The 22,203-nt window shown below is 54.2% G+C and overlaps 1 protein-coding gene across 6 annotated transcripts in view; it reads right to left on the bottom strand.

Moving 5' to 3' along the window:
* The window catches only part of CAMK2B (calcium/calmodulin dependent protein kinase II beta), a 99,900-nt gene that overhangs the window by 23,026 nt on the left and 54,671 nt on the right, over positions 1-22,203 (bottom strand). For all 6 annotated transcript variants that reach the window (XM_053608407.1, XM_053608409.1, XM_053608411.1 and 3 more), the window contains exons 3-6: positions 16,462-16,521; positions 11,950-12,004; positions 8,051-8,116; positions 2,403-2,475 (exon numbers count right to left, since the gene is read on the bottom strand). In XM_053608407.1, coding sequence (XP_053464382.1) covers positions 2,403-2,475; positions 8,051-8,116; positions 11,950-12,004; positions 16,462-16,521 — 254 coding nt within the window. The remainder of the gene's footprint in view (positions 1-2,402; positions 2,476-8,050; positions 8,117-11,949; positions 12,005-16,461; positions 16,522-22,203) is intronic.

The following is a 22,203-nucleotide window of genomic DNA, read 5'->3' as shown; positions in this document are numbered from 1 at the left end:
GCAACTCCTGGGACCAACCTGTGAGGGCCCGGTCTATCCCTGCAGCCTCACCCCCTTTCAGCTGCTGAGCTTAGCGCCCCACAGGGGGAGTTCTCCGCTCTCAGCCTTCCTAATCCTCGGCCAGCAGGGGGCTCCATGGGGACCTCAGGTCCCCTTGACCAGCCTCCCAAGCTGCCCTTCCCTTTATGAAGTGCCATGGGATCCTGGCACTTCATCCTCTCTGCCAACCACCTGCTGGGATCAACACTGCAGCTTCAGGAGCCACCGAAAAGGACGAAATGCTGCCACTCAACCTGTTTTTAAGCACTGGGTGTGAATCTCAGAGTTTTTAAAATGTGCAAAAGTGGCCCTTAGAATCCATGAGAACACCACCCCGTCCTGGACAGATTCCTGCTCCCCTGAGCTGCAAGAGCCCCGCACAGCAGAGGCCCAGAGCTCCCTCAGGGGTTCCAGCCTTGCCCTGCTGAGCTGGTGGGGTCGACGCCCTGTGGCCTCTAGGCAGTGCTGCGGAGCTCTGTCCCCCAACTCAGCCTCTCCATCTCCTCAGGTGACAGGTTGGGACACACCCATCCCTGCCTGCTGAGCACTGATCCAGAGGCTCCTGGACATCTTGATTTTGCCACTGTGAGTGGGGCAGGGCCTGGCACTCCCTGCACACGCACATGGAGAAATCTGAGCAGGGCAGGGCCTGTGGGCTAGGGCCCAGCACACAGCAGACTCATGGCAGGTGCCCCTCCTTGGAGGAAACACACCAGCATTTCTTCCTGAGGAGAGGAAGGAGCATTAGGAGAACCCAAGCCCAGGAAGCACCAGGTGCAAAGGCCTGGGGGCCCTTGGAGGGAGCTAGGAGGCCAGGACCACCCTGCCAGGCCACAGAGTGATGTTCCCACCTGCAGCCTCTACCTTGACTCCCTCACAGTCCCCTGGGAGGGTATAGGTTGCCCTCTGTCCTGCCCCATGGGGTGAGAGTGAACCCACCATGATGCCCCTCCCAGCTGGTCTCAATCCAGACGGTGGATTTCTGTCTAGAAGAGGAGGGACATTCTGTCTCCCTCACCAGGAAGAGTGAGGCCACAAGAATTCTGTCTGTCTTCAGAATGGGGAGATAGCATTGACCTCCACTCCTATGCCTTGGCCTTGAAGTTAATTAAGGTCAATTGTAGGGTCTGGAAACAAAGTACCCATGTCCCCTCACAGGATCATCCTGTTAGAGGCTCCTGTGGGTTCCTCCTCCCATAAGCCCCTGACTGAGGTCGGTGAGATAAGACAGAGAGCAGGACCACTTAGATATGTGGACTTGAGGGATGGGGCACAGGAGGTCTTGGATCTGCTCTTGGTGTGACACCATTCCCAGAGCAATTGCAAAGATCAGCCCCTTATCAAGGGCCCAAGAAAGGGAGTGGAAGGTTGGTCTTAAATGCCATTAAGGTGACAGGCTCAGAGTCACACTGCCTGCCAGGCCAGAGAGAAGCAATGGGCTGAGTCAGGCCTTGGACAAGGTGGGGCTGAGGGAGGAGGAGAGGAGAGTAGAAGGAAGGAAAAGGAGGGACAGAGGGAGGAACAAGAGGAAGGGAAGCTTCTGAGAGGTTGTGGCCACCTGTGCCCTGGGGGACAACAGACCTTTGAACAGAGCCTGGAGCATTTTTGCCCAGAGCTAAGCTATGGGCAGCAGAGACTTGGAGAAAGGGCTGGAGGACTTGGCAGAGCTGAGCAAGGCCTGCTCTCACTATCCTGTTCCCTGAGGCATCAGCCCTCTGTCACCTGTGTCCCTACCTGCCAGGGCCAAGTTTTAGAGGGAGCTCAGAAAGTGAGACCTTGAGTAGACATTTGCTAAAAGGCTGATTTCTGAAGACTACCCCTCCCAGCCCTGGAGGCCTGGAGGCTTTGGGAGAGAGGTGTGCGGACACCCCCCACAGGAGCACAGGCATGCACATGTACATACCAGCAGTGTGCACACTCAGCCACACGCACACATTTCCCACACATATACATGTGTGCACACACATGCATACTCACATGTACACATACAGGCACACACACAAATGACCTCTCATGCAGACACATGTACACATCCCTTCATGCATGCACATACATGCATACCCACACATACATGTACGTGTATGCACACAAGCATGTATCCTACATATGCCTACTCACACGCACTCATACACACTATGTCTCCATACAAGCACACATGTAAGCACACACTTCCCTGCACACATGTGCACACATGGCTCCGTGCATTTCGCCACATACACACATATGCACATGCATGGAACCATGTATACACACCTCCCCAGCGTGCTATGATGCTGTGCACTGCCCAGCCTCTCACACCTTCTTGTACACTGCATGCGAGTATGGACAACAGACCCCTGGCACAGAATGGGGTGGGGACTCACCTTGAGGTCTCTGTGGACGACCCCCATTTGGTGACAATGAAGAACGGCCTCCAGGATCTGCTGGATGCAGTGACTGCAGCAAACAGCAGGTGGGTTAGTGCGTGTAGCCCAGGGGTGGGGCTGGGGAAGGGAGCAGCGAGAGGAGGTGCTGGGGGCAGGTGCTGTGTGGCACTGGGGCGTCTCCAGTCTGGGGTCCTGGGGGATATACAGAATCAAGGGGAGAGAGGCGGCTGACTAGGAGGGGCCCAGGGGGCTCCTTTCACACCCCATCAGCCAGCAAGCCTGGCTCCGGCTCTAACTTCCACTGTGGGCCTGCCTCTTTCAGGTCAGGCCTATGGATTTGACTTTCAGGGAAACAGCTGTTCCCAGGCTCATATTGGCCAAGTCTGACCCTCACGCTACCCACCCTCAGGAGGCCAGGCTGGGCCTATTTCCTGCAAGGCAGGTTGTGGTGAAAGGGAGGCAAAAGGGAGGGAAACCAAGGCAGAGAAGGGCCGAGGCAGGCTGTGGGGGTGGGCAGGGTGCCCTGGAGTGTGGCCCTCTCTGCTCTGCAGCACCAAGGATGGCTTGTGTGCGTGTTAGTTGACAAATGTCCAATGTGCTGACTGGTGGCGGCCATGGCGGGTGGCTCACAGCACTGGGGGTGCCTAGCTCAGCTCCTGTGGGCCTGAGGGGCTGGGCGGAGGCCCTGTGTGTATGGGGAGCAATCCTGGCAAGGGACAGCCCCAAGCACAGGGAGCTTCCCTTTCAACCTTCCCGTAGTCAGGGAGGGCTGAGGGTAGAAATCCTGGGGCTCTTCTAGGACATGACTGGCTAAGAGGAGAGGATGGAGCTGCCCCCAGGCCACCTCCCTGACACCTGTCCTGGAGCACAACAGATACAGGCCACCCCTGCACATTGAGACCCTGTGGCTGGAGCCTGCCTCCTCCTAGGCACCCCCGACCTGGGGGCACAGCAGCCACCACAAAGGCTGCCCTGCTGGGCTGGAGACATTTGCCACGGCTGCCTGAAGTCCGTCTGCTGGTGTCTCAGTCATGACACCCCAAGCAGGGAAGAGGGGGGGGTTACAGTGGTGTGACCAAGGGTCAGCAGGATGGGTGGGCCTTGTTTTCCTGATGGCAAACAGTGAGAAGGCATGGGAGTCCAGACCTCTTCCTCACACAGCTCCTGCCCCTCCTGGCCACATCTGGACAGTGTCAGCCACTGCATTAAAAGGTGAATCTGGTTTCCACCCCAAGGACATCCAGCCCTCAGAATCTAAGGGGAGGATAAATTCCTGAGGTCTGTGGTGTTCTGAAGGAGCTGGGCCCAAACCTGTGGGAGGGAGCCTCTTGATGGCCCCCTTCAATGTCACCAAGGAGAGGAAGTACAATCCTATCCCCCACGTCCCCATGCTCTGGGGTCTCCTAACCCTTGGAGGAAAATATTTCCCTTTATTTTGCCTGTATTTTCCCTCCAGGCCTCCCTTCTACTCTTGCCACTGGGTTGGGGCCATGTCCCTGTAGTCAGCCCATAAGGCCACTGTGACAAACATCCACTTCCCATGGAGCCCTCATCTGCATGGGAGTCCCATCACCATGTACCTGAGAGCCCAGCCCTCAGTACTTTGGATAGTACTTAGCCCTGCGGCTGCCTGGCCTGCTGTGCCAACAGCAAGCTAGTGGAGGGGCCTTTCTCCACTGAGTGGACTCATGGGCTGCCCAGGGCAGGAATCCAGAGCCAGTGGAGGCTGAGCCCATGGGGTCAAGCATCCTCCTCTGACGCTACAGAGTGCAGAGGAGCTCAGTGTGACCCTCTCAGGGGCCAACCAGCCCCTTCACACACTGCTGTGTAGTATTGGTGGCCAGATCCTGTGTGGTCACCCTGGGCCCTGGTTTGTCCTGGGAGGGAGAGTAGATCTTGGGCTCCTCCCACCCCAACCATGGCACCCTTTCCTCCAGCTCCTCCCTGTGGTCTGTCACAGCCCTGCAGACTGGCCTTTCCTCTGCCTTCGAGTGCTCTGCCCATGCAGAGATTTGTGTGGAGCCAGTGGTCATCAATAGAGGCCCCTCCTTGGACACCACCAACAGGGGGTTGGCCTGTACCGTGCACACCCACGGTCTAATGCTGAGGGTAAGAGGTGGCGCCTTCCTCCTTGAACTTCCTCCAGTTGCAGACTTACTGACAGCATGGCGGGTCCTGGCTGCAGCTCTGGTCATGCCTGTGTCCTCCCTCCTCCCAGCTGTCGTCCCTCCCTAAATCCAAGGTCAACATGCCCAGCCCTCCTTGGCATCCCCTGCTGGCAGTGCAGGGCCCCAAACCAATGCCAGAGCCCTGGCGACTGCTGAGCCAGCATCTGTTCTATACTTCTCTACTGTGTTTCACAGGGATTTGGCACATAGTGCTGAAATCAAGTCCTTCCCCTGCCTGGCCATTGTCAGGAGGATTCCAGGCACTGCACATATGTGCGCATGAATGAGGCGGCTCAGCACCAAGAGAACCCGTGCCTGGGCTATACTGTTGGCTGAGCCAACAATGCTGCTTGCAGATGGCATGGGACATCCACCCAGCCTGAGAGCAGCCTCTGCCCTCTCCTCACATTGCTCTTGTCCTGGCCTCGAATCTGAGAAGATGGCCCTGGGAGGACTTGGCCCACCCACCGGACACAGCCCTGCCTACCCCCACCCATCAACACCGTACCACCTTCTTCAGGCAGGGCCTTTTGCTCCCAAGCAGCATTCTGGATGTTATTCTCATAGTCTGGGCTCTGGTGTCCTCCCCCTGAGGACAGTGAGCATCTTATAGGGTTCCTTTGGCCATCTTTCATCAGCCATATTGCTTCTTAAGGTTTCTAAAAAGCAGGTTCTAAATTTGAACTCTGCTTCTTCTGTTTAGAAAAAAGACATGGACACGCCTCAGTTTTCCCATAAACTCCAAAATAAAAATCCTGCTTCCTCCAAGAAGGAGTACCAGGCTTGTGGTTAGAAAGAGTTCAGAAAAGCAATTTCTGTCTTGTTTCTTGAGTCCTGGGGGAATCAGGCTGTCTGTTCTCCTCCCTCACAGTCTGGCTACTAAGCACCCTCCATTTGAGGCCTAAACTCCTAAAAGAGGTAGTAGAGTTTGTAAGAGAAAACTAGGGGGGGGTGTAGGTGGGACAGGGAGAAACCCTGGCCCAGAACCCCCATATCTTCTGCCAATTCCAAGGGACTCCATACACTCAGTATCCTCCGTATCCAGAGTGTCCTGAGCAGAAGGTGGGACACCTGCCATCAGAGTAAGCAAGGAGGTGGCTGGTGGAGGCACAGAACGCCCTTCCCTCCCAGCACTCTACACTTCGTTCTGGCAAAGTTTCCTAGGAATGGAACAGATGAAGCATTTTCTGAGCTTCTCCCTGCCTGAGTCCCAGGCTGGGGACCCCATGGCCAGGCCAGCTCTCAGACCCCTGGCCTACAGCAAAAGGCTGTGGTCCAGGCAGGTAGGATGTACTGTGCGTGTCCACTGTGGATGTAGATTGAGTAGAGAACAAGTAAGCAGGTAAGTAAGAAAGAGACAGCAAAAAAGACAAGTGGAGGCAGCACCTGTGGACTGGACAGAGCTGCTGAAGCTCTGGGAGGGAAACTGGATGGTGTGATGAAGCTAGGGCTGGGGGGCATGGCATTTGGAGTTGGCTGACTTGCAAGCAGCTACCCCCCCGATCAGAGGACAATAGGTAGTATGGGTCCCCTGTGCATCCCCTTCCTGATACATGATGAACACACGGACCCCTAAACCCCACAGAGGGCAGAGGGGACTCAATGTTGGAGGACATTGACAAAGAGGTGGAGGGAACATCAGAGAGGGTGGGTCACTGGGGGCCAGGGTGGGGCAGGAGTTGGTGGGGGTGGGGCACAGGAGGGCTGTGGGTGGGGGTCATGAGAGGGGAAAGGGCATAGCAGGCCTTGGGGAAGTGCCCAGGGGAGTTCAGTCCAGGTATTGCCTGGGCCCTGGGGTCCCATCTGTGTCTGGGAGGCTCTGGGGCATCCACATGCCTCACCTATGCCTCTATCAGCCACTCAGGGCACTCAGCCCACCCCGGTGCCCTACCTGGAGGGGCACCAGGGCCCTCTAGTCTACCTGCCCAGCAGGCCACCACCAACGCACCGTGTGCCAACTCCCACTCCAGCATTTCAGGTAAGGAGCAGTGTCTCTATTCCACTCTCCACTTTACTTGCAAGTAGAATATGAAGAAAAACCTAGCCTTGTTCAAGGGGACAGGATACTCCCAGACTGTTTGTAAAACACATAGTCCTTCCTTGAGGAGCTTAAGAAAATAATTCAGGGTCCCTGAGTGACCTGTGCCTGTCCCCACTGGCTGCTGGGGAGGCCACTGCACCAAGCTGCACATGCCCGCCCACACAGGGACATGGCCTGTTGCGATAGGCAAGGTTGCCTGCTAGTACAGAAGCAAGTCACATCAAGTTATTTTTGCTACTTTTAAAAAATAATATTCTTTTTTCTTGATTAGAAAAGTAATTCATACTTATTAAAGAAGAGTTTTGAAATAGACAAAGAAGATAAAAAGTGTAAAATCATCCATAACTCACTTCCTTAAGTGGCCACCGCTGGCCTTTTTTCTTTTTAAATGCACCTCTCTAGGGCAGAGCAGGTGTGGGCATAGCTGGTGGGCAGACAGAGTGACGCCTTTAGCTATCCCTCAGGTGAAATTCACTGTTGTGAGTGATGTCTCTGTCACAGGTCAGGGTGGTATCTGGCCTGGGTCAAAGCAGGCCACTAATGACCTATCCTTGCAGGACAGGAGCCCTGTCATCTCCACAGATGACATCTGCGATGCCTCAATCTGGCCTCCAGCAGCCATGCCACAAATGGTCATCTCTGAGACCATTGTCCTTCTTCATCTCCCTGGTAAGGCTGGCCTTGCTAAAGGGCCACTCTAAGGTTTACAGGGGGCTCAGCCCTGGCCTCTGGGCCCCCCACTGTGAGGATGAGATGTGGGGACCCAGGTTCCACCCAGGCGGGGCTTCCTTCTTGTTAACAGGGCCTTGGGCACAGAGGAAAAATGGCCTTTAGTCCCTGTGTTGATGTTTCACCCAGCTTCATGCCCACTGCCCTGGGGTGTGGCTGAGCAATGATGCAGGCCCCAGGAGGAGAGCCAGTGGCCCCTCTCCCAGCCAGCTGCCACCAGTACAAGGGCAGTACAAGCTGCCCTTCACTTTATGCCCAAGCTAGGTAGGGCCCAAGGTGGCCCCGTGAGGACATCTCAGAAGGGGAAAGGCATTTGGGAACTGCTTATCTCCATGAGGAAGGTTAACCAAGGGGTGCCCTTCATGGGCCACAGCAACCTGTGACCACACCATGTTTGCTTCTCCTCCTCACCAGCCATCCTCTCTGCAGCCAGTTATAACCCTAGGGAAAGTGGTGCAGGCTGGGGCCACTCCCCCAGAGGCAGCCAAGAACACACAAGCTGCCCTTGTTCCCTCAACTCACTCAGAGAGTTAGCTCTCAGCAGGGCCAGGTGGGGCTGCTGGGAAGACCAACACCTCCACTCAGATGACCTTTGACCTGGGCTGGGGAGGGGACATGGGTTAGAAGGGACAGGGGTAGGGGTGAGGCAGGAACAGGCAAAGGCATAAGGAAAGTGGGGACAGGCTGGAGGGGTGCTCCACACTCACCTGGCATCAGCCTCGCTGTAATACTCCCTTGCCACAATGTCTTCAAAGAGCTCTCCACCAGTAACCCTGTGGGAAAGCAAGCAGGGGTCACAGATTCTGGAGATCCCTGTCACTCTGTCTCCTTCATCACTATTGCCACCACCATCATCATCCCCATCATCACCATAATCACTACCACCATCACCACCACCATCACTACCATCATCACCACCACCATCACTACCATCATCATCACTATCATCACTACCACCATCACCACCATCACTACCATCACCACCACCACCATCACTACCATCATCATCACTATCATCACTACCACCATCACCACCACCATCACTACCATCATCACCACCACCATCACTACCATCATCATCACTATCATCACTACCACCATCACCACCATCACTACCATCACCACCACCATCATCATCACTATCATCACTACCACCATCACCACCATCACTACCATCATTATCACTACCATCACTACCATCATCACCACCATAACTACCATCACCACCACCATCACTACCATCATCATCACTATCATCACTACCATCATCACCACCATAACTACCATCACCACCACTATCACTACCATCATCATCACTATCATCACTACCACCATCACCACCACCATCATCACATCATCATCATCATATCATCATCATCACCACCATCATCACCATCACCACTACCATCATCATCATACCACCATCGTAACTATTACATCACCACCATCATCACTACCACTATCACCATCATCATCACCACTATCATCATCACTACCACCATCACTACCATCACCACTATTACCACCACCACCCTTCATCACTAACATCATCACTACCACCACAATTACCTCCATTACTATCCATCACTATCACCATCACCGCCATCACTACCACCACCGTTGCCAGCATCACAACCTTCATCCTATTACTATCATCACTTAGGACCATCAGTTACCAAGTACTTACTTATATATAATGACTGAACATTTCAGTCCTCACTATTCCATGACGTTGGCACTAATTTACTTTGTTTGTGGATGAGAGAATTAATTTCAAAGAGTTAAGTAACTTGCCCAGAGAGGGCAACAGGTAGTTTTAACCAGGGCTCTGCAGTGTTATACCCAGGCCTTGTTACTTGAGCTCCAAGTCTGAGAACATCTGGTCTCCCTTCCTCAACCACGACCAGAGTTGTGGCCCTCACACAGGAGCAGACGGACCAGAAAATATGCTCCCTGGATCTAGTTTCCCTGTCAGGCTGAGGACTTGAGGAACTCAAAGTGTCATCTCCAGGAGGAGAGATGACAGGCGGTGATGGGGGGGTAGGATAGGGTGGGTGTCTTTGTTCACACACGCGCCTGCCCTATGTTCACACACCCGCCCCCTAGTGAGTGGCCATCAGGTCCTATGGTTAGTATAGATGCCAAGAGCAAAGAAGTTGTTGTCTGGAAGGCCTCTGGGAACCTGGACTGCTCAGGGTCCCCTGGGCTGAGCAATGTGGGTGTGGAAGAGATGGTGAGGGCCCAATACATACCAGGGGAGTGAGGCAGAACCCTTCTGGGGTCTGCTCAAGCCCCTCCCCCAAGTCAGCCCTCCAAGTCTGCTAGAAGACTCCATCTAGCTGCCAGGATCTCCCTCCTGTGTCCCTCTGTGAAGGGGGCCTGTGGGCCTGTGAGGCCATGAGGGCACCTTGTTGGCACCTGTAGCCTCTTCCTCATCTCCTTGTTGCTCAGCCACGGTGCCCTAGGTGCTGAGGTTTCTCTATTTGCATTTTGGTTTTACCCATTATTTCTGAAAGGCGGGGCTTGGGCCTTCCTCATTTCTGTGCCTAGCACTCAGGACGGTGCTGGTCCACAGGTGACCCAGGGAAGGGAGGGCTGTTGGATGGATGACCCTAGCATGGTGTGCGTTCGCTCAGCACTGGAAGAAAATAAAAGTGGGGAAGTGTGGAGTGTTAGCCTGGCTTGCTCCAGGCTGAATGCACCCAGAACGCCCCACTGACCCCAACCCTTAAGGTGAGGTGAGGAAGGAATGCATGGAGAGCCAAAAAGTACCTGGCACAGGACCAGACATTAAAGAACTGGGGTTCCCACTCCTCCCCCCTTTTCCTGTCCTGGCTGGGGGCTAGGGCAGAGGCAGGGGCTCAGCCTCTGATGTCTGACCGGCTCTCAACACACACCAGCACCCATATCTCTCTCCTCTCGCTCCCCATAGGCCATCACCTCTCTGCATCAAGCATGGACCACAGGAAAACAAAAGGGTGTCTAGGCGGGGCTTTCATGGGGATGTCTGGCCTGGCTCCTGAGCTTGGCCTGTCTGTGTGAGGATGTGTGCATGTGGGTACATGTATACTGGTATGTTCCAGTGTACACACATGTGTGCCTATGTCTGTAGTACATAATGTATACTTGTTTCTATGTACACACACATATACATGTGAATCTTTAGCACATGCATACATAAGTCTGTGTATATATTTGTGGTTATATGTCCTGGTTTGTGGTGCGCTTGTGTGTACATGTGTATGCATGTGCCTATGTGTGCACCTGTATTCATATATACTAGTATGTGCATGTGTGTACATGTGGACCTGTGCCACTATGTACAGGTGTGTGTGCCTGTGTATGTGCTTGTGTTCACATATACTGGTTTGTCTGTATTCATGTGCTCATGTATACTTATGTGTGCCCTTGTGTACATATATACCAGTTGTGTACCTACCAGCTCCCCAGGACCATGGGATAGATGTTCTAGGGCACAGTCTCAACCAAGCAGCAGGCGCTGTGTCCCGGGTCAGTCTCAGTCACCTGGCTGGCAATTTGAGGTGGTGTCTTGTGGGGCCAAGCCCCTGCAGGGACAATCCCAGCCTCTCTTGACAAGAGGACCCCACGTGGACATAGGCCTCCTGAGTCCTGCACGCGCCAGGGCCCAGTCATCTGTCATGTGAGGGAGGAGGAGCTGAGAGGGCAGGACCCATGCAGGCTCATCCTGTCTCTGCTTGGCCTGCATGTTCACCAAGCCGCGGGGAGGGCCCTGGGGTAACCATGGCAATAGTACACCCGGCTTCCCTGGCTGTGCGGCCAACTAGGGGCCACAGGGGCAGGCCAAGACCTACAGGCCCCTTTCCAGCCCAGGGTCCTGGAGCTGCACTGACTCACTGACAGCTAAATATAGCGCTGCTTAACAGGAGCTGTCAAGAGTGAGGAGATGAGATCACTGCTTCTAAATCCGGCAGGAAGTGAGAGGCGGCAGCAGCCCCAGACGCCTCCTTGCTCAGCTACCGCGCGCACACACACACTCAAGCACACACACCCGCCAACACTCATATGTGCACACACACTTGTGCACATGTATGCACACTCTTGGAAACATGATCATGCATGCACATGCCTGCGTAAACTCATTCACCCACATTCACACAGATGCACATCCTGCCTATACGGACACTCTTGTTCTCGCATGCTCACACACCCACATGTGCACACAATCAGGCTCGCACTCACACACACACACATGCTCATGCCAGCCAGTGGTGCCCCAGCCCAGGTGAGCTGAGGGCACCATGGGAAGGAAGGTGAATGAAGCCGCTGACTGTTCCTCTGGGGTCCCCCTCCCCCACCCCTGCCACTGCCTCCAGCATGTTCTGTTCTGGTGGAGAGGGCCCAGGGCACTCCAGCCTCCCTGGGACCCAATAAACCTGCTGCAAAGCAAGCAAGGAGAGGCAAGTGAGGCTGGGTGGGTGGGTTGGAGCAAGGTGACCCACAGCAGCAGAGGTGCACTTGGATATGGCCAGCCTGGTGCTTAGAACTGTTTCCAGGGGGTAGGGGATCCACCCTGGGCCAACACTGGGAGCGGGTGGGGGCAAGAGGGTCGAGGTCTGGAACTTACAGATCAAAGACCAGGTAATGGAAGCCCTCCTCGGAGATGCTGTCGTGGAGACGCACTGTGAGGACACAGAAGCCATGAGGTGTTAGCAGTAGCCCAGGACACACCCCACTGCCCACCTCTGCAGGCACTGGCCAGCTGCACAAGCCCCAGGCCCGCCCTCAGGACAGGGGTGGGGAGGCCCAGTGTTCAGGCAGGAGGGCAGGACCTGGGGAGTGCTTCCGGCCCTGCAGGTTGGCTGGCCACCAGGGGGCATCTGTGGGCCTCTAGGCAGTACCCTGCCATCCCTTGGCCTCAGCCACCAGTTTGATTGCATGTTTCCTTCTGCCAGAGGGAGACCTGGCCCTCTTGGTCCTGGCCTGGACCTCAGCTGTTCCCAAACCCCAAGGAGAGTTCGCACAACTGCTGCTGGCCAGGGGCCACTGAGGAGCTTCTTGTGGGAGAGAAGCCAGGATAAAACGTGCCCATTGTTTTCCCCAGGCCCTTCCAGGGCTGCCCTTGGCCCTCAGGTTCTGTGCCTCAGTTGCATGCTGTTAGCACAGGCAGACAGGCAGGGACCACTGCCCGGAGGGAATGTGCCCAACACAGCGTCATCCTGAGTTCAGATTCCAGAATGTGTGTGGTCCAGCCACATGGAGCATCCTCCCAACCCCACCGCCCATGGCTACCACATGCACAGCTGCCTGTGATGGTCTGCGTGTTCCATGCTCTCACCTCACCATGAGCTCTGCCTGGTGCGGGGCAGGAGCCAGGCCGGATGTGATGAATGAACAAACACGAACATATGGGCAGAGGCTCAAGGGGACAGTGAGTGATTTCCTCATGAAGCACGCAAACCCAAGGCCTGTTTTCCATTGAGCTGGAGATGCGCCCTGCACTAAGCGGCAGATATTCTCCAGGAACGAGTCATTTTGGACACTGCATTCCCATGTGCCAACTCTGCCCATTGCTAGAATGACCAGGACAGTTGACAACCCGCACACACCAAGCACTCCCTGCCCATCAGTGCTGCTCTAAGCACTTTGCGTATGTTAATCCAAGTAACCTTCCCAACCACCCGAGAAGTTATAGATGAGAAAGCTGAGGCACAAAGAGGTTAAGGTTAAGGTCACAAAGCTCACAAGAGGACGAGCAGGGTGTGGACTCGGGACGGGGGTCAGTCTGCACCATACCTCCTCAGCCCTCACTATTCTGGTCCTGGGAAGACAGGCCCAGGAGGCCTGGCTCTGCCCCACCACTGGAGATGAGGCACTGAAAGGGTGAAAAGCAGCCTTCCTTGTCCCCCCGCAACCCGATTTCCCAGGCCCCTGGGCCTTGGGCACAAACCGCTGACTTAGCTCCAGCCCCTGCGTGACGCCCGCCGGTGCTGCCCTAGTTTCTGACCGGTTGCCAGTGCCCTTCCTCCTCTGGCTCTAGTTCTCCCAGGGGCCCAGCCCCATTGTGTCCGAGTGCCTCTGCGTCCCGGGCCTCACCCCAAGGATCCCTGGGCTACAGCAGCCCAAGACCAGTGCTCTGTTTCTCTGCTCCAGCCTTTCCCCGCTACCCCCACCGACCCCCACCCTCAAAGAGCAAGATGTCCCTTGGCCCAAAGCCTCCGTCAGTTTTCATCCAGGACCCAACACTGTCCAGGACCCAACACTGACCTTAGCCAAAGGACCCCCCCACTAGCTAAGGCACTCCCTGTGACCAATGGTCCTCTTCCCACAAAGCCACCATCCCCCCACCCCCAGCTAACTTCTGTCCTAAGAGAAAGGGCACTCTCCCACTTGGCCTGATTGACACTGTTTCCTCTGAACTCCCTAAGATATAGCAGTCCCCAGGAGTCACCAAGAGCTTCCTTCTAGGACCCTCCACAAAATCCCTGGAATTAAAGTAAAGCTCACCCCTCCTGACTCCTTTCTAGTGGGGGGCCACTGAACAAGCCCAGGTATGGGCCCAGTAAGTTGGCCACTCTGAGCTGCCCCATCTGGGACATGCTGCATGGAAATCTTCCACTGGGAGCAGAGAAGGGCCCGGGGGCCATGAAAGGAGAGACCCAGGGGGCCCTGTTCATCCATGAAGCTACCTCACTGCTCCTGGGTGCTGCAGGACTGTACTATTGGAGGGTGGGGCTGTTCCTGCACTAAGGCACCTGCCACCCCATGCAGACTGCAAGGTGGGGGTGGGGCAGAGGCAGAGGCAGATAAGCTTTTAGTCCCACTTGGGGGGGATCCCAACTCTTTGCCACCAGGGTCTGTAGGGGCATGGACATCTCTTAATAAATGTTCTTATAAAACATTTTTAACATTTTATAAGCAGTTACCTACTTATATGTACTTTTTACTGGTTTAAAAGAAAACCTAACCACCATATCAGAGCCATGATTTCATAGACAGGGCTAAATAAAAAAGTGAATTGGCAGAAATCTATTTGTAAACACAGTAAGCAAGCAATACTACAGGCAGAATAGAGAAGTGGCAAATAAATAAGTCCTGGATCGTATCTTAAGAGTCTTGTCTGGGTCAGGCACAGTAGCTCACTCCTGTAATCCCAGCACTCTGGGAGGTTGAGGAAGGTAGATTGCTTGAGTTCAGGAATTTGAGACCATCCTGTGCAAGTGTGAGCCCTTGCCTCTACTAAAAATAGAAAAATTAGCTGGGTGTGGTGGCAGACACCTGTAGTCTTAGCTACTTAAGAGGCTGAGGCAGGAGGATAATTTGAGCCCAGGAGTTTGAGGTTGCTGTGACTTATAATGATGCCACTGCATTTTAGCTGGGCAACAGAGTGAGCCTCTGTCTGAAAAAAAAAAAAAGAGTGGCATCTAGAAGACATCAGTTAGGAGGATGACAGCAAATCTTGTCCAGGGCCAATATGCAGCCCTTGATGACCCTGAAGGGGAGCTTCAGTGATGTGGCCTCTTCCCTCTTTCTGGCTCTGTGTTAGGGCTCCCCTCTGCTGAAGCCACCCTTTTTCTGGGGCTATACCTCCACTGGGTGGGACTCAAGGGACCAGGACCCTAAGCACCTGACCGGAGCTGCAGCCTGGCCCTGGGCCCCAGAAGGGAGTGTCTGTCCCTTGGGTGTCCATCTGCCCAGCTTGTTGGTGGAGCACGACAAGGGAGGGTGCTCCAGCCCCCTGTACCAGATGATGAGGATTCACTGACTTTCTGAGCCAGGCCCAGGTAGTATGTGAAGGCTCCAGCTCCTGAATAACTATGCCTCACAACCCTCTGAGGGCCCTTTTGCACACAGATTACTGGGCCCCATCGTGGCACAGGTGATTCAGAGCTTTGCAGGAAGGGTGCAGGAATCTGCATGCTGAGCTCCTCAGGTGCCTCTGAGGCCAGAGGCAGCAGATAGTGGCTGCCACCCCAAGGAATCTCCTGGCTGCCCCCTGACATGGGCAATGCCTGAGTTCTTGGGCTCCTTGGAGGTCACCAGAGGACCAGCATTAAGAGAAAGACAGGCAGGCGGATACACGCACACAGTGATGCATATGCCACATGTGCTCCGTGGGGCCTGTGCAGCCAGGACCAGTCTGAAGTCATGGAGGGCAGGGGTAGGCAAGAGGCCGGAGTAATGCCAGGGAGATCTGAGCCAATTTGCAGGGGTCTGCACAGCTTGCAGTCCCCAGAGGTCCCCAAACTGCATTTATTACCCCAACATGGACTCGGTCTAGAGCTTCAGGGAGGCAGCCTGCAGGCAAAGTGCTCACACTGTCTGGTGGGTGGGCTGGGACCCTACAAAAGTCTTGGCTTTGATCTCTCCCAGATGAGGCAGGCAGTAGGGCTGTCAGGAAGAGCCAGGAGGCTCATGTATTAGAGCCCACCTCTCCTTGGCAGGACAAATAGCCTCCATGCCAGAGACCAGGGCCCAGGCCACCTAGGAGAATACCTATGTGCCCAGCCAAGGCCCCTGGCTCTGGGCTCCAAATGTTCCTTCAGGGCAACTGACTCTAGGATGGTGGTCCCTCCTCCCCAGACAAGAGCTGCAGAAGCCCTAGACTGGCGAAGTGGGGCAGTCAGAGGCTCTCAGTCCAAAGGCCACATGGGGCAGGGTCTCTAACCAGACCTTGTTTTCCAAACTTTTAACACTTTCCTATTGTAATTAGGCCCCAGTGTGTGTTCAGCACTCAGTGCTCTGGGAAGGCACACACTGGGGGCCGGCTCTGTGGGGGAGGAGTGTGTCATTTACTTTTCTCTGCAGCCAGTGTCACCCATGCCACAGATGAGGACGTAAGGATAGAGTGGGGTGGGGATGGACCTGGCCAGTCGGGTGGAGCTGGGCATCGGAGCTGTCCCAAAGGGGGCTATCCCACCTCTGTGTATCCCCAAGAATCACATCAAACAGGACGGAGCCTTCAAAGTTTGGGTGGGTTGGGTGGTAGAGAATGAGCTTCCTCGGGGGTCGCAGATGGGGTATTTCAACAGAGAAGGAAAGGAAGTTCAGTATCCCCTTGGAAGTCGGGTGTAGAAAGAGGGAAGGGCTGCTGTCTGGGAGAGTGTGGGGACCTGCCCCCACCCCAGGGGCCACTCACCGATATTGGAATGCTTCAAAAGGCGGCAGATCCGAGCCTCTCTCTCCAGCTTCTGGTGATCTGGGGACAGAAAAGGAAAAGGTGTCACCTCCTGGCCCAACAGCTAGTGGCCCACCCATGTCAGAAGAGGCCCTTGTGCATGTGCAGGGGATGCCAACCAAGAAAGCACTGGGAGTGACCCAGCAGCAAGTGCCCTCTGAGGGATGCTGTCGTGACATCCCCTAGGTCATTGGTGGCAGGCCTGGGGCAGGGACAGACTGGCAGGTGTTTGTATGAAGAGGCCCACAGGAAGCCATGAGTGCTGCTAACTAGGGGCTAAGAGTCTCTCCAGATGATTCAAAGAACAGAAAGTTCTGTGTATTAGCAGGGAACTGATTTAATCCTTCATTTATTTGTCCTAATTCCATGCTCTGGAGCTTTCTGCTGAAGTCAAATCTGTTCCTCAGAGGCAGCAGCAGGGCTGTCAGAACAGGACTGGGGTGGGGGATAAGGGTGTGCCCTCAGCCTGACTGGCTGGAAGAGTCAAAAAATCAGAGGCTCGCCTGAGCAAGAGGAACAAACTGGTGCTGGAGCCAGAGGCCTCTCAGAGCCCCACGTGCGGCAAACACCCCTCTCACCTCTAGGGCTCTGGACTGGCACTGGGAAATGGTAGGTGTAGAGATGCCAGGACACTAGGTATTTGGGCCCCATCTCCAGAGCGGACATCTCTGTCAGCTAGAAATTGTATATTTCAAATAGAGGTGCCAGGAGGATTTTAAAAACTGATAGAGACTACAACAGTAAAAACCCCAAACCCCCACAGTTCCACTGATAGAAGTCAGGACTCCATGTGGCTATAATCGTAAGCAGACAAGGAAACGCAGCCCTCTGCCACACTGCCCTAACATCCCAACACAGCGCAGAGGGGGAGAAAACAACGTATCTTCATTCACAGAAAGGTGGAAAGCAGACCACGGCTGGGCACAGCTGCGTGTGGGGGACTATGCAGTCAGACTGGTGGGTTTTCAGAGTCAGATGACAGCTGCTGCTGGGATGGGATGTGACTGGTGTCTGCAATCCCCTGCCCCTGCCGAGGACAGAGCTCCCCCACAGGAAGGTGGGCAGGGTCCAAGGAGCATGTAATGTGCCAACCAAGACTGTAGGGGACGTTTTCCCTCACTACAGAACACCAGGAGCAGTGCTGGCAGGGAAAGCACGTAGCTGCTAATAGCAGGCATGCCCAGGAAGCACAAAGCGTCTGATCCCCGTGCTTGGGGGAAACTGTCCACCTGCGAGAGGAATAGCCTGATGGAGGCATGTCTATGGCCAGTTTCCATGGGTGGGCGTGACTGTGGTGGTCTGGGGGTATAGGACATGCTCGCAAAGACACACATGCCTTTCTTGAGTAAGAAAGCCACATCTCTGGGAACAGTGTCCACTGTTTCTCCTTTCCCCAAGGACAAGCATTCCAGCCTCCAGGAGAGGCCAATCTCTCCCTGCCCTGCCCACTGGCTCCCCTCTGCCTTGCCTCAGCAGCCTGGCACCCATGGGAAGAATCCGAAGGGACCCAGCAGAGCCTCCATGTGGGACAGAGGGAGTTAGACCTTGCCCTGCTGTGCTGCCAGAAGCCCAGCATCCCTGCTCTTTCACCTGCACTCCTAACTCAGCAAGCACGGAGCTGCCTTCCAAAGCACACCCCTGACATGGTTGCCGAGGCAGGGAGCTATTCATGATGGCAGAGGTCGGACACAGCCCAAGGGTCTGTTAACATTAGAATGGATAAATCAAACACAATCACAACAGAACACACATGGCGTGGCTTCCATTTTTTCATGGCGTGGCTTTTCATTTTTTCATGAAGCTAAAAAACGGGTAATATTGGACATGGGGGGGTCTGTACACATGAGGCCCAGGCCTCTAGTGGAAATCAGGGGACTGACCATTGCAACATCCCCAGTCTCTGTTCCCTCTGCAGGGTGGAGCTGGGAGGGCTTCAAGGGCAGGGTGGTGAGTTCACAGGCTATTTTTTTCTTTTGCAGTGTCTATTAATATTCTGAATATTCTTTAAACTTAGAGAAGCATTGCAAGAACAGCACAGTGTATCATGTATAGCTATTTGGTACAATCTCTGCTCTCCTTCCATATACATGTACTTGTTTTTTCTTTTTTTTTTTGTAGAGACAGAGTCTCACTTTATGGCCCTCGATAGAGTGCCGTGCCTCACACAGCTCACAGAAACCTCCAGCTCTTGGGCTTAGGTGATTCTCTTGCCTCAGCCTCCCAAGTAGCTGGGACTACAGGCGCCCGCCACAACACCCGGCTATTTTTTGGTTGCAGTTTGGCCAGGGCCGGGTTTGAACCTGTCACCCTCGGTATATGGGGCCGGCGCCTTACCGACTGAGCCACAAGAGCCGCCCTACATGTACTTGTTTTTTTCTGAAGCATTTCCGAGGTACCAGACTTCCCTTACATGATCCTAGTGCAGCTATCAGATTCAGTAAACCTTGTGCAGACACCCACTCATCTCTCCACTCTACCTTCCACCTTCCACACTCCAACTTCCCAACTTGCCCAACAATGCTAGCGGCTCACCTGTCCCCAGGGCAAGACCCAATTCCAGATCACAACGCACAACTGAAGCCAGGCTGAAGGGAGGGATAACCTAAGATGATGAGGTGGGCAGACCAGGGTAGAAAGTCTTCTTTGGAAAAACTGCTTGATTATAGTTAAATAAAAATCAAGAGAAAATGCAATTGTGAACCCATTTTCCTGGGAGGTTGTGTTTTATTACTGAAATGTCTCTGAGAACAGAGCCCTAGCCATGAGATCATATCTACTCCTGAGTGTGTATTTAGGGAAATTAATTAATGGTATGGAACCAAGATTGGGAACCTGGCTGCTCAGTGCTGGCATGGCCATGCAGGTCACTGGCGGTTCCCCTTTCTGAAACACCCACAGGAGCACCTCAGCCATCTCCTCCTGGCAGCTTCTGGGGGGAAGGGGAGGGAGCTGCTTTGAAACTATAAACCAAGACACCAAGTCAGAGCTGGCAATACCCAGACGCAACATTGCACAGATGTTAACAGCTTCGCTCTGGGTGGCAGAGTTATGGGTAATTCTGTTTTATTCTTTATGCCCCCCCTCCTTGATTTTGACAGTGATCATGTGTTACTTTTATAATTTGGCAAAACATTGTTTTAAAAAAAGATTTTGATCCTGTCTCCAGTGAGCAAGCCACTGATTCAGAGTGATCAGGATGTTCCTAAAATCTGCTATGGTCACATTTGCCCTTAAATTTCAAAACATCAGACCAAAACAGAAAATCTAAGCCATAATGGGGAGGGGGTAGGAAGAGGCGGTGGTCTCTGCCCTACCTCAGATGGCCCCATCTTGGGAGGGACCGTGGCTGGGGGTGGGGGATAGACGAAGAATCCAGTTCCTAACTCGGTGGACACCCTATGATTTTCTTCCTACCAAGTCAGGGACTTAATTCCTGCATTCCAAATTAACATCACAAACCCCTTGTCATGGACAAGGATAATTAAGTCAAATTTAACCCAATCTAGTTCATAAGAAATGTGTGCTAGTCCTAAGTGGTACAGTGGAACCTGGAAGGACCCCCAGCTCTCTCCTATTCCCTGCCTCAGACAGTGACCTGAGTGGCCACAACTGCTTATCCCTGCCCTCTGGCCTTGTTCTAGGGGGCTCTGGTCCCTGAGGAACCTGCTGGACTCAGGGGACCACAGCAGTGGCCACTGAGCAGGACCAGACTCCAGCAGGCCTACAGCAAGAGGTGTCTAGAGCCTCAGGTGGCCCTCCCACTCAGAGCCCCTCGGCATGCCTGGGATCCCAGCCTGCAACCTCCTTCTGAGGGAGGCCCCAAGAGTCCTCTTGAGTGGCTGTGTGCACTACAGTGATGTCCTGGCCAGCTCACCCACCAGATGGGGTCACCAGGCGTGGGGCCTGTAAAGGCAGATGCCCAGGCCAGCCTTGAGCCAGCCCCAGGGCTGTGTCTGGGTTCTCTGATGGGCCTGGGTTAGGGGTGCTCTGGTCACCCAGGGCCTGAGATCATTCTTACTGCTGTGTCCTACATCCAGCAGGGACATCTATGTGGTTAATGTTTCAGTAATGATACATGTGGCAGGACAGATGCCACACCTCTGTGGCTAGTGTAACCAATGACAAGTAAATTCCAAGAACCTGCCCAACAGGGCCAGTGACCCATCACCTCCCCAGAAGGCATTAGCCCCTCTCCCCTGTCAGTGTCAGGACCCTCCTCACGTCGCCTCCCACGTGCTACAGTTCCCTCCCACACTGAGTTTCCCTGGGGGACAACCTCTGAAATAGGATGTGGGACAGAAGGCAGGGACCAGAGAGTGAAGACACAAGCCAAGCCCCTCTCAACCTCCAGGGTACCCCACTCCATGAAGGGAAGGCCCCTCTGCTGTTCTGCCCTCCCTCTTTCTTCTCTCACCAGAACCATTGTTAGCACTGACTGAGGCCCTGGGACTCCAGGGGGAGACAGGCCCTGAGCTACAAGGAGCTCATGACAGCAGTGATACTAGGCATGAGCCCCTAGCAGAGAGATAAGCAAAGTATTCTGAGGCCCTGCTTCTGCCTGCAAGAGACTCAAGGGACAATGTGTGACTGGTGTTTTGGAGGATAAGTAGGAGTTTGTGTCCTCATGCTGGCAAAACTCACTTCTCACCACCCCCAATCCAATGTGAAGCCTGGAAAGAGAGCTTACGATTCAACCACCTCCTAAATGCTTGGGGATCTTGAGACTATGCACCCCAAACAGAAAGACAAGGGCATATGTGTGGGGGCCTATATTTAAGCCAGAAGATAGTTGGCTCATTTAGTCTGGAGGCAATCCTACACACACACACGCACACGTGTATACACATTTACACACCTGTTCTCCAAAGGGGCTGGCTCAGAGAGATGCTGGCAAAACCATAGCTATTTATTTCCCCTACCAGAGAAACATCCCACAGATAAAGTACGGCATTCATTTATAACCCATAAAAGAATTTACCAAAAAAAAATAATAATAAATAAATAAAAAACCCCAAACAATTGTACTCCAAGAGATCAGGCTAAACTGGAGCCTGCAATTATCCACCCATTTGCTTGCAGTCTAATGATAGCACCGCATCCTCCGATTCCATCCCTTGGGGAATGCTGAAGCCCGGAAGCTTTTCTAAGTGATTTGGCTGCAATCTCCATGCAGAATCCTGGCCTGCCAGGCTGTCCAGCCTGCCAGACCTGTACCCTGGGTGCCCCCTGAGGTCAGCAGGATGTGTGGGGCACAAGTGGGCTTGGGGGTCAAAGAGGGACATGGGAAGAGACGTGGTCCCAGCCGAGCCTGGCACACATATGCTGGTTTAATCTGGCAGACTTATCGGCAGCCCCAGAACACATCCAAGGACGCCAAAGACACCCCCCAGTGCACAGGAGGGTGGACAGCTGAGCTAGGACTTGAAGCCAAGGCCTCCCTCTGAAACACAGGGGCTCTCTGGGATGATACCACTTAGTCTGTGTTCCCTGCTGCTCTCTGGGCTAGTGGGCGGCGTCTGTCGCTGCGCACTGCAGAACCTGCTATTTGCACCCTACAGATGCTGACTGTGGGGCAGCATGGCCACCCTCACAGGGAAGGGAGACAGCCACATGCCAGCACAAGGAGGGCTTGCTGGGGACCAAGTCTCCCTTTTCCATCATCCCACAACCTTCTCCAAAACGCAGCAAGATCCCAGCCAGTCT

The sequence above is a fragment of the Nycticebus coucang genome, chromosome 11 (assembly GCF_027406575.1).
Source record: "Nycticebus coucang isolate mNycCou1 chromosome 11, mNycCou1.pri, whole genome shotgun sequence".
Lineage (NCBI taxonomy): Eukaryota > Metazoa > Chordata > Mammalia > Primates > Lorisidae > Nycticebus > Nycticebus coucang.
Note: the sequence above shows the minus strand (reverse complement) of the source record. Positions and strands in the feature narration are given on the sequence as shown.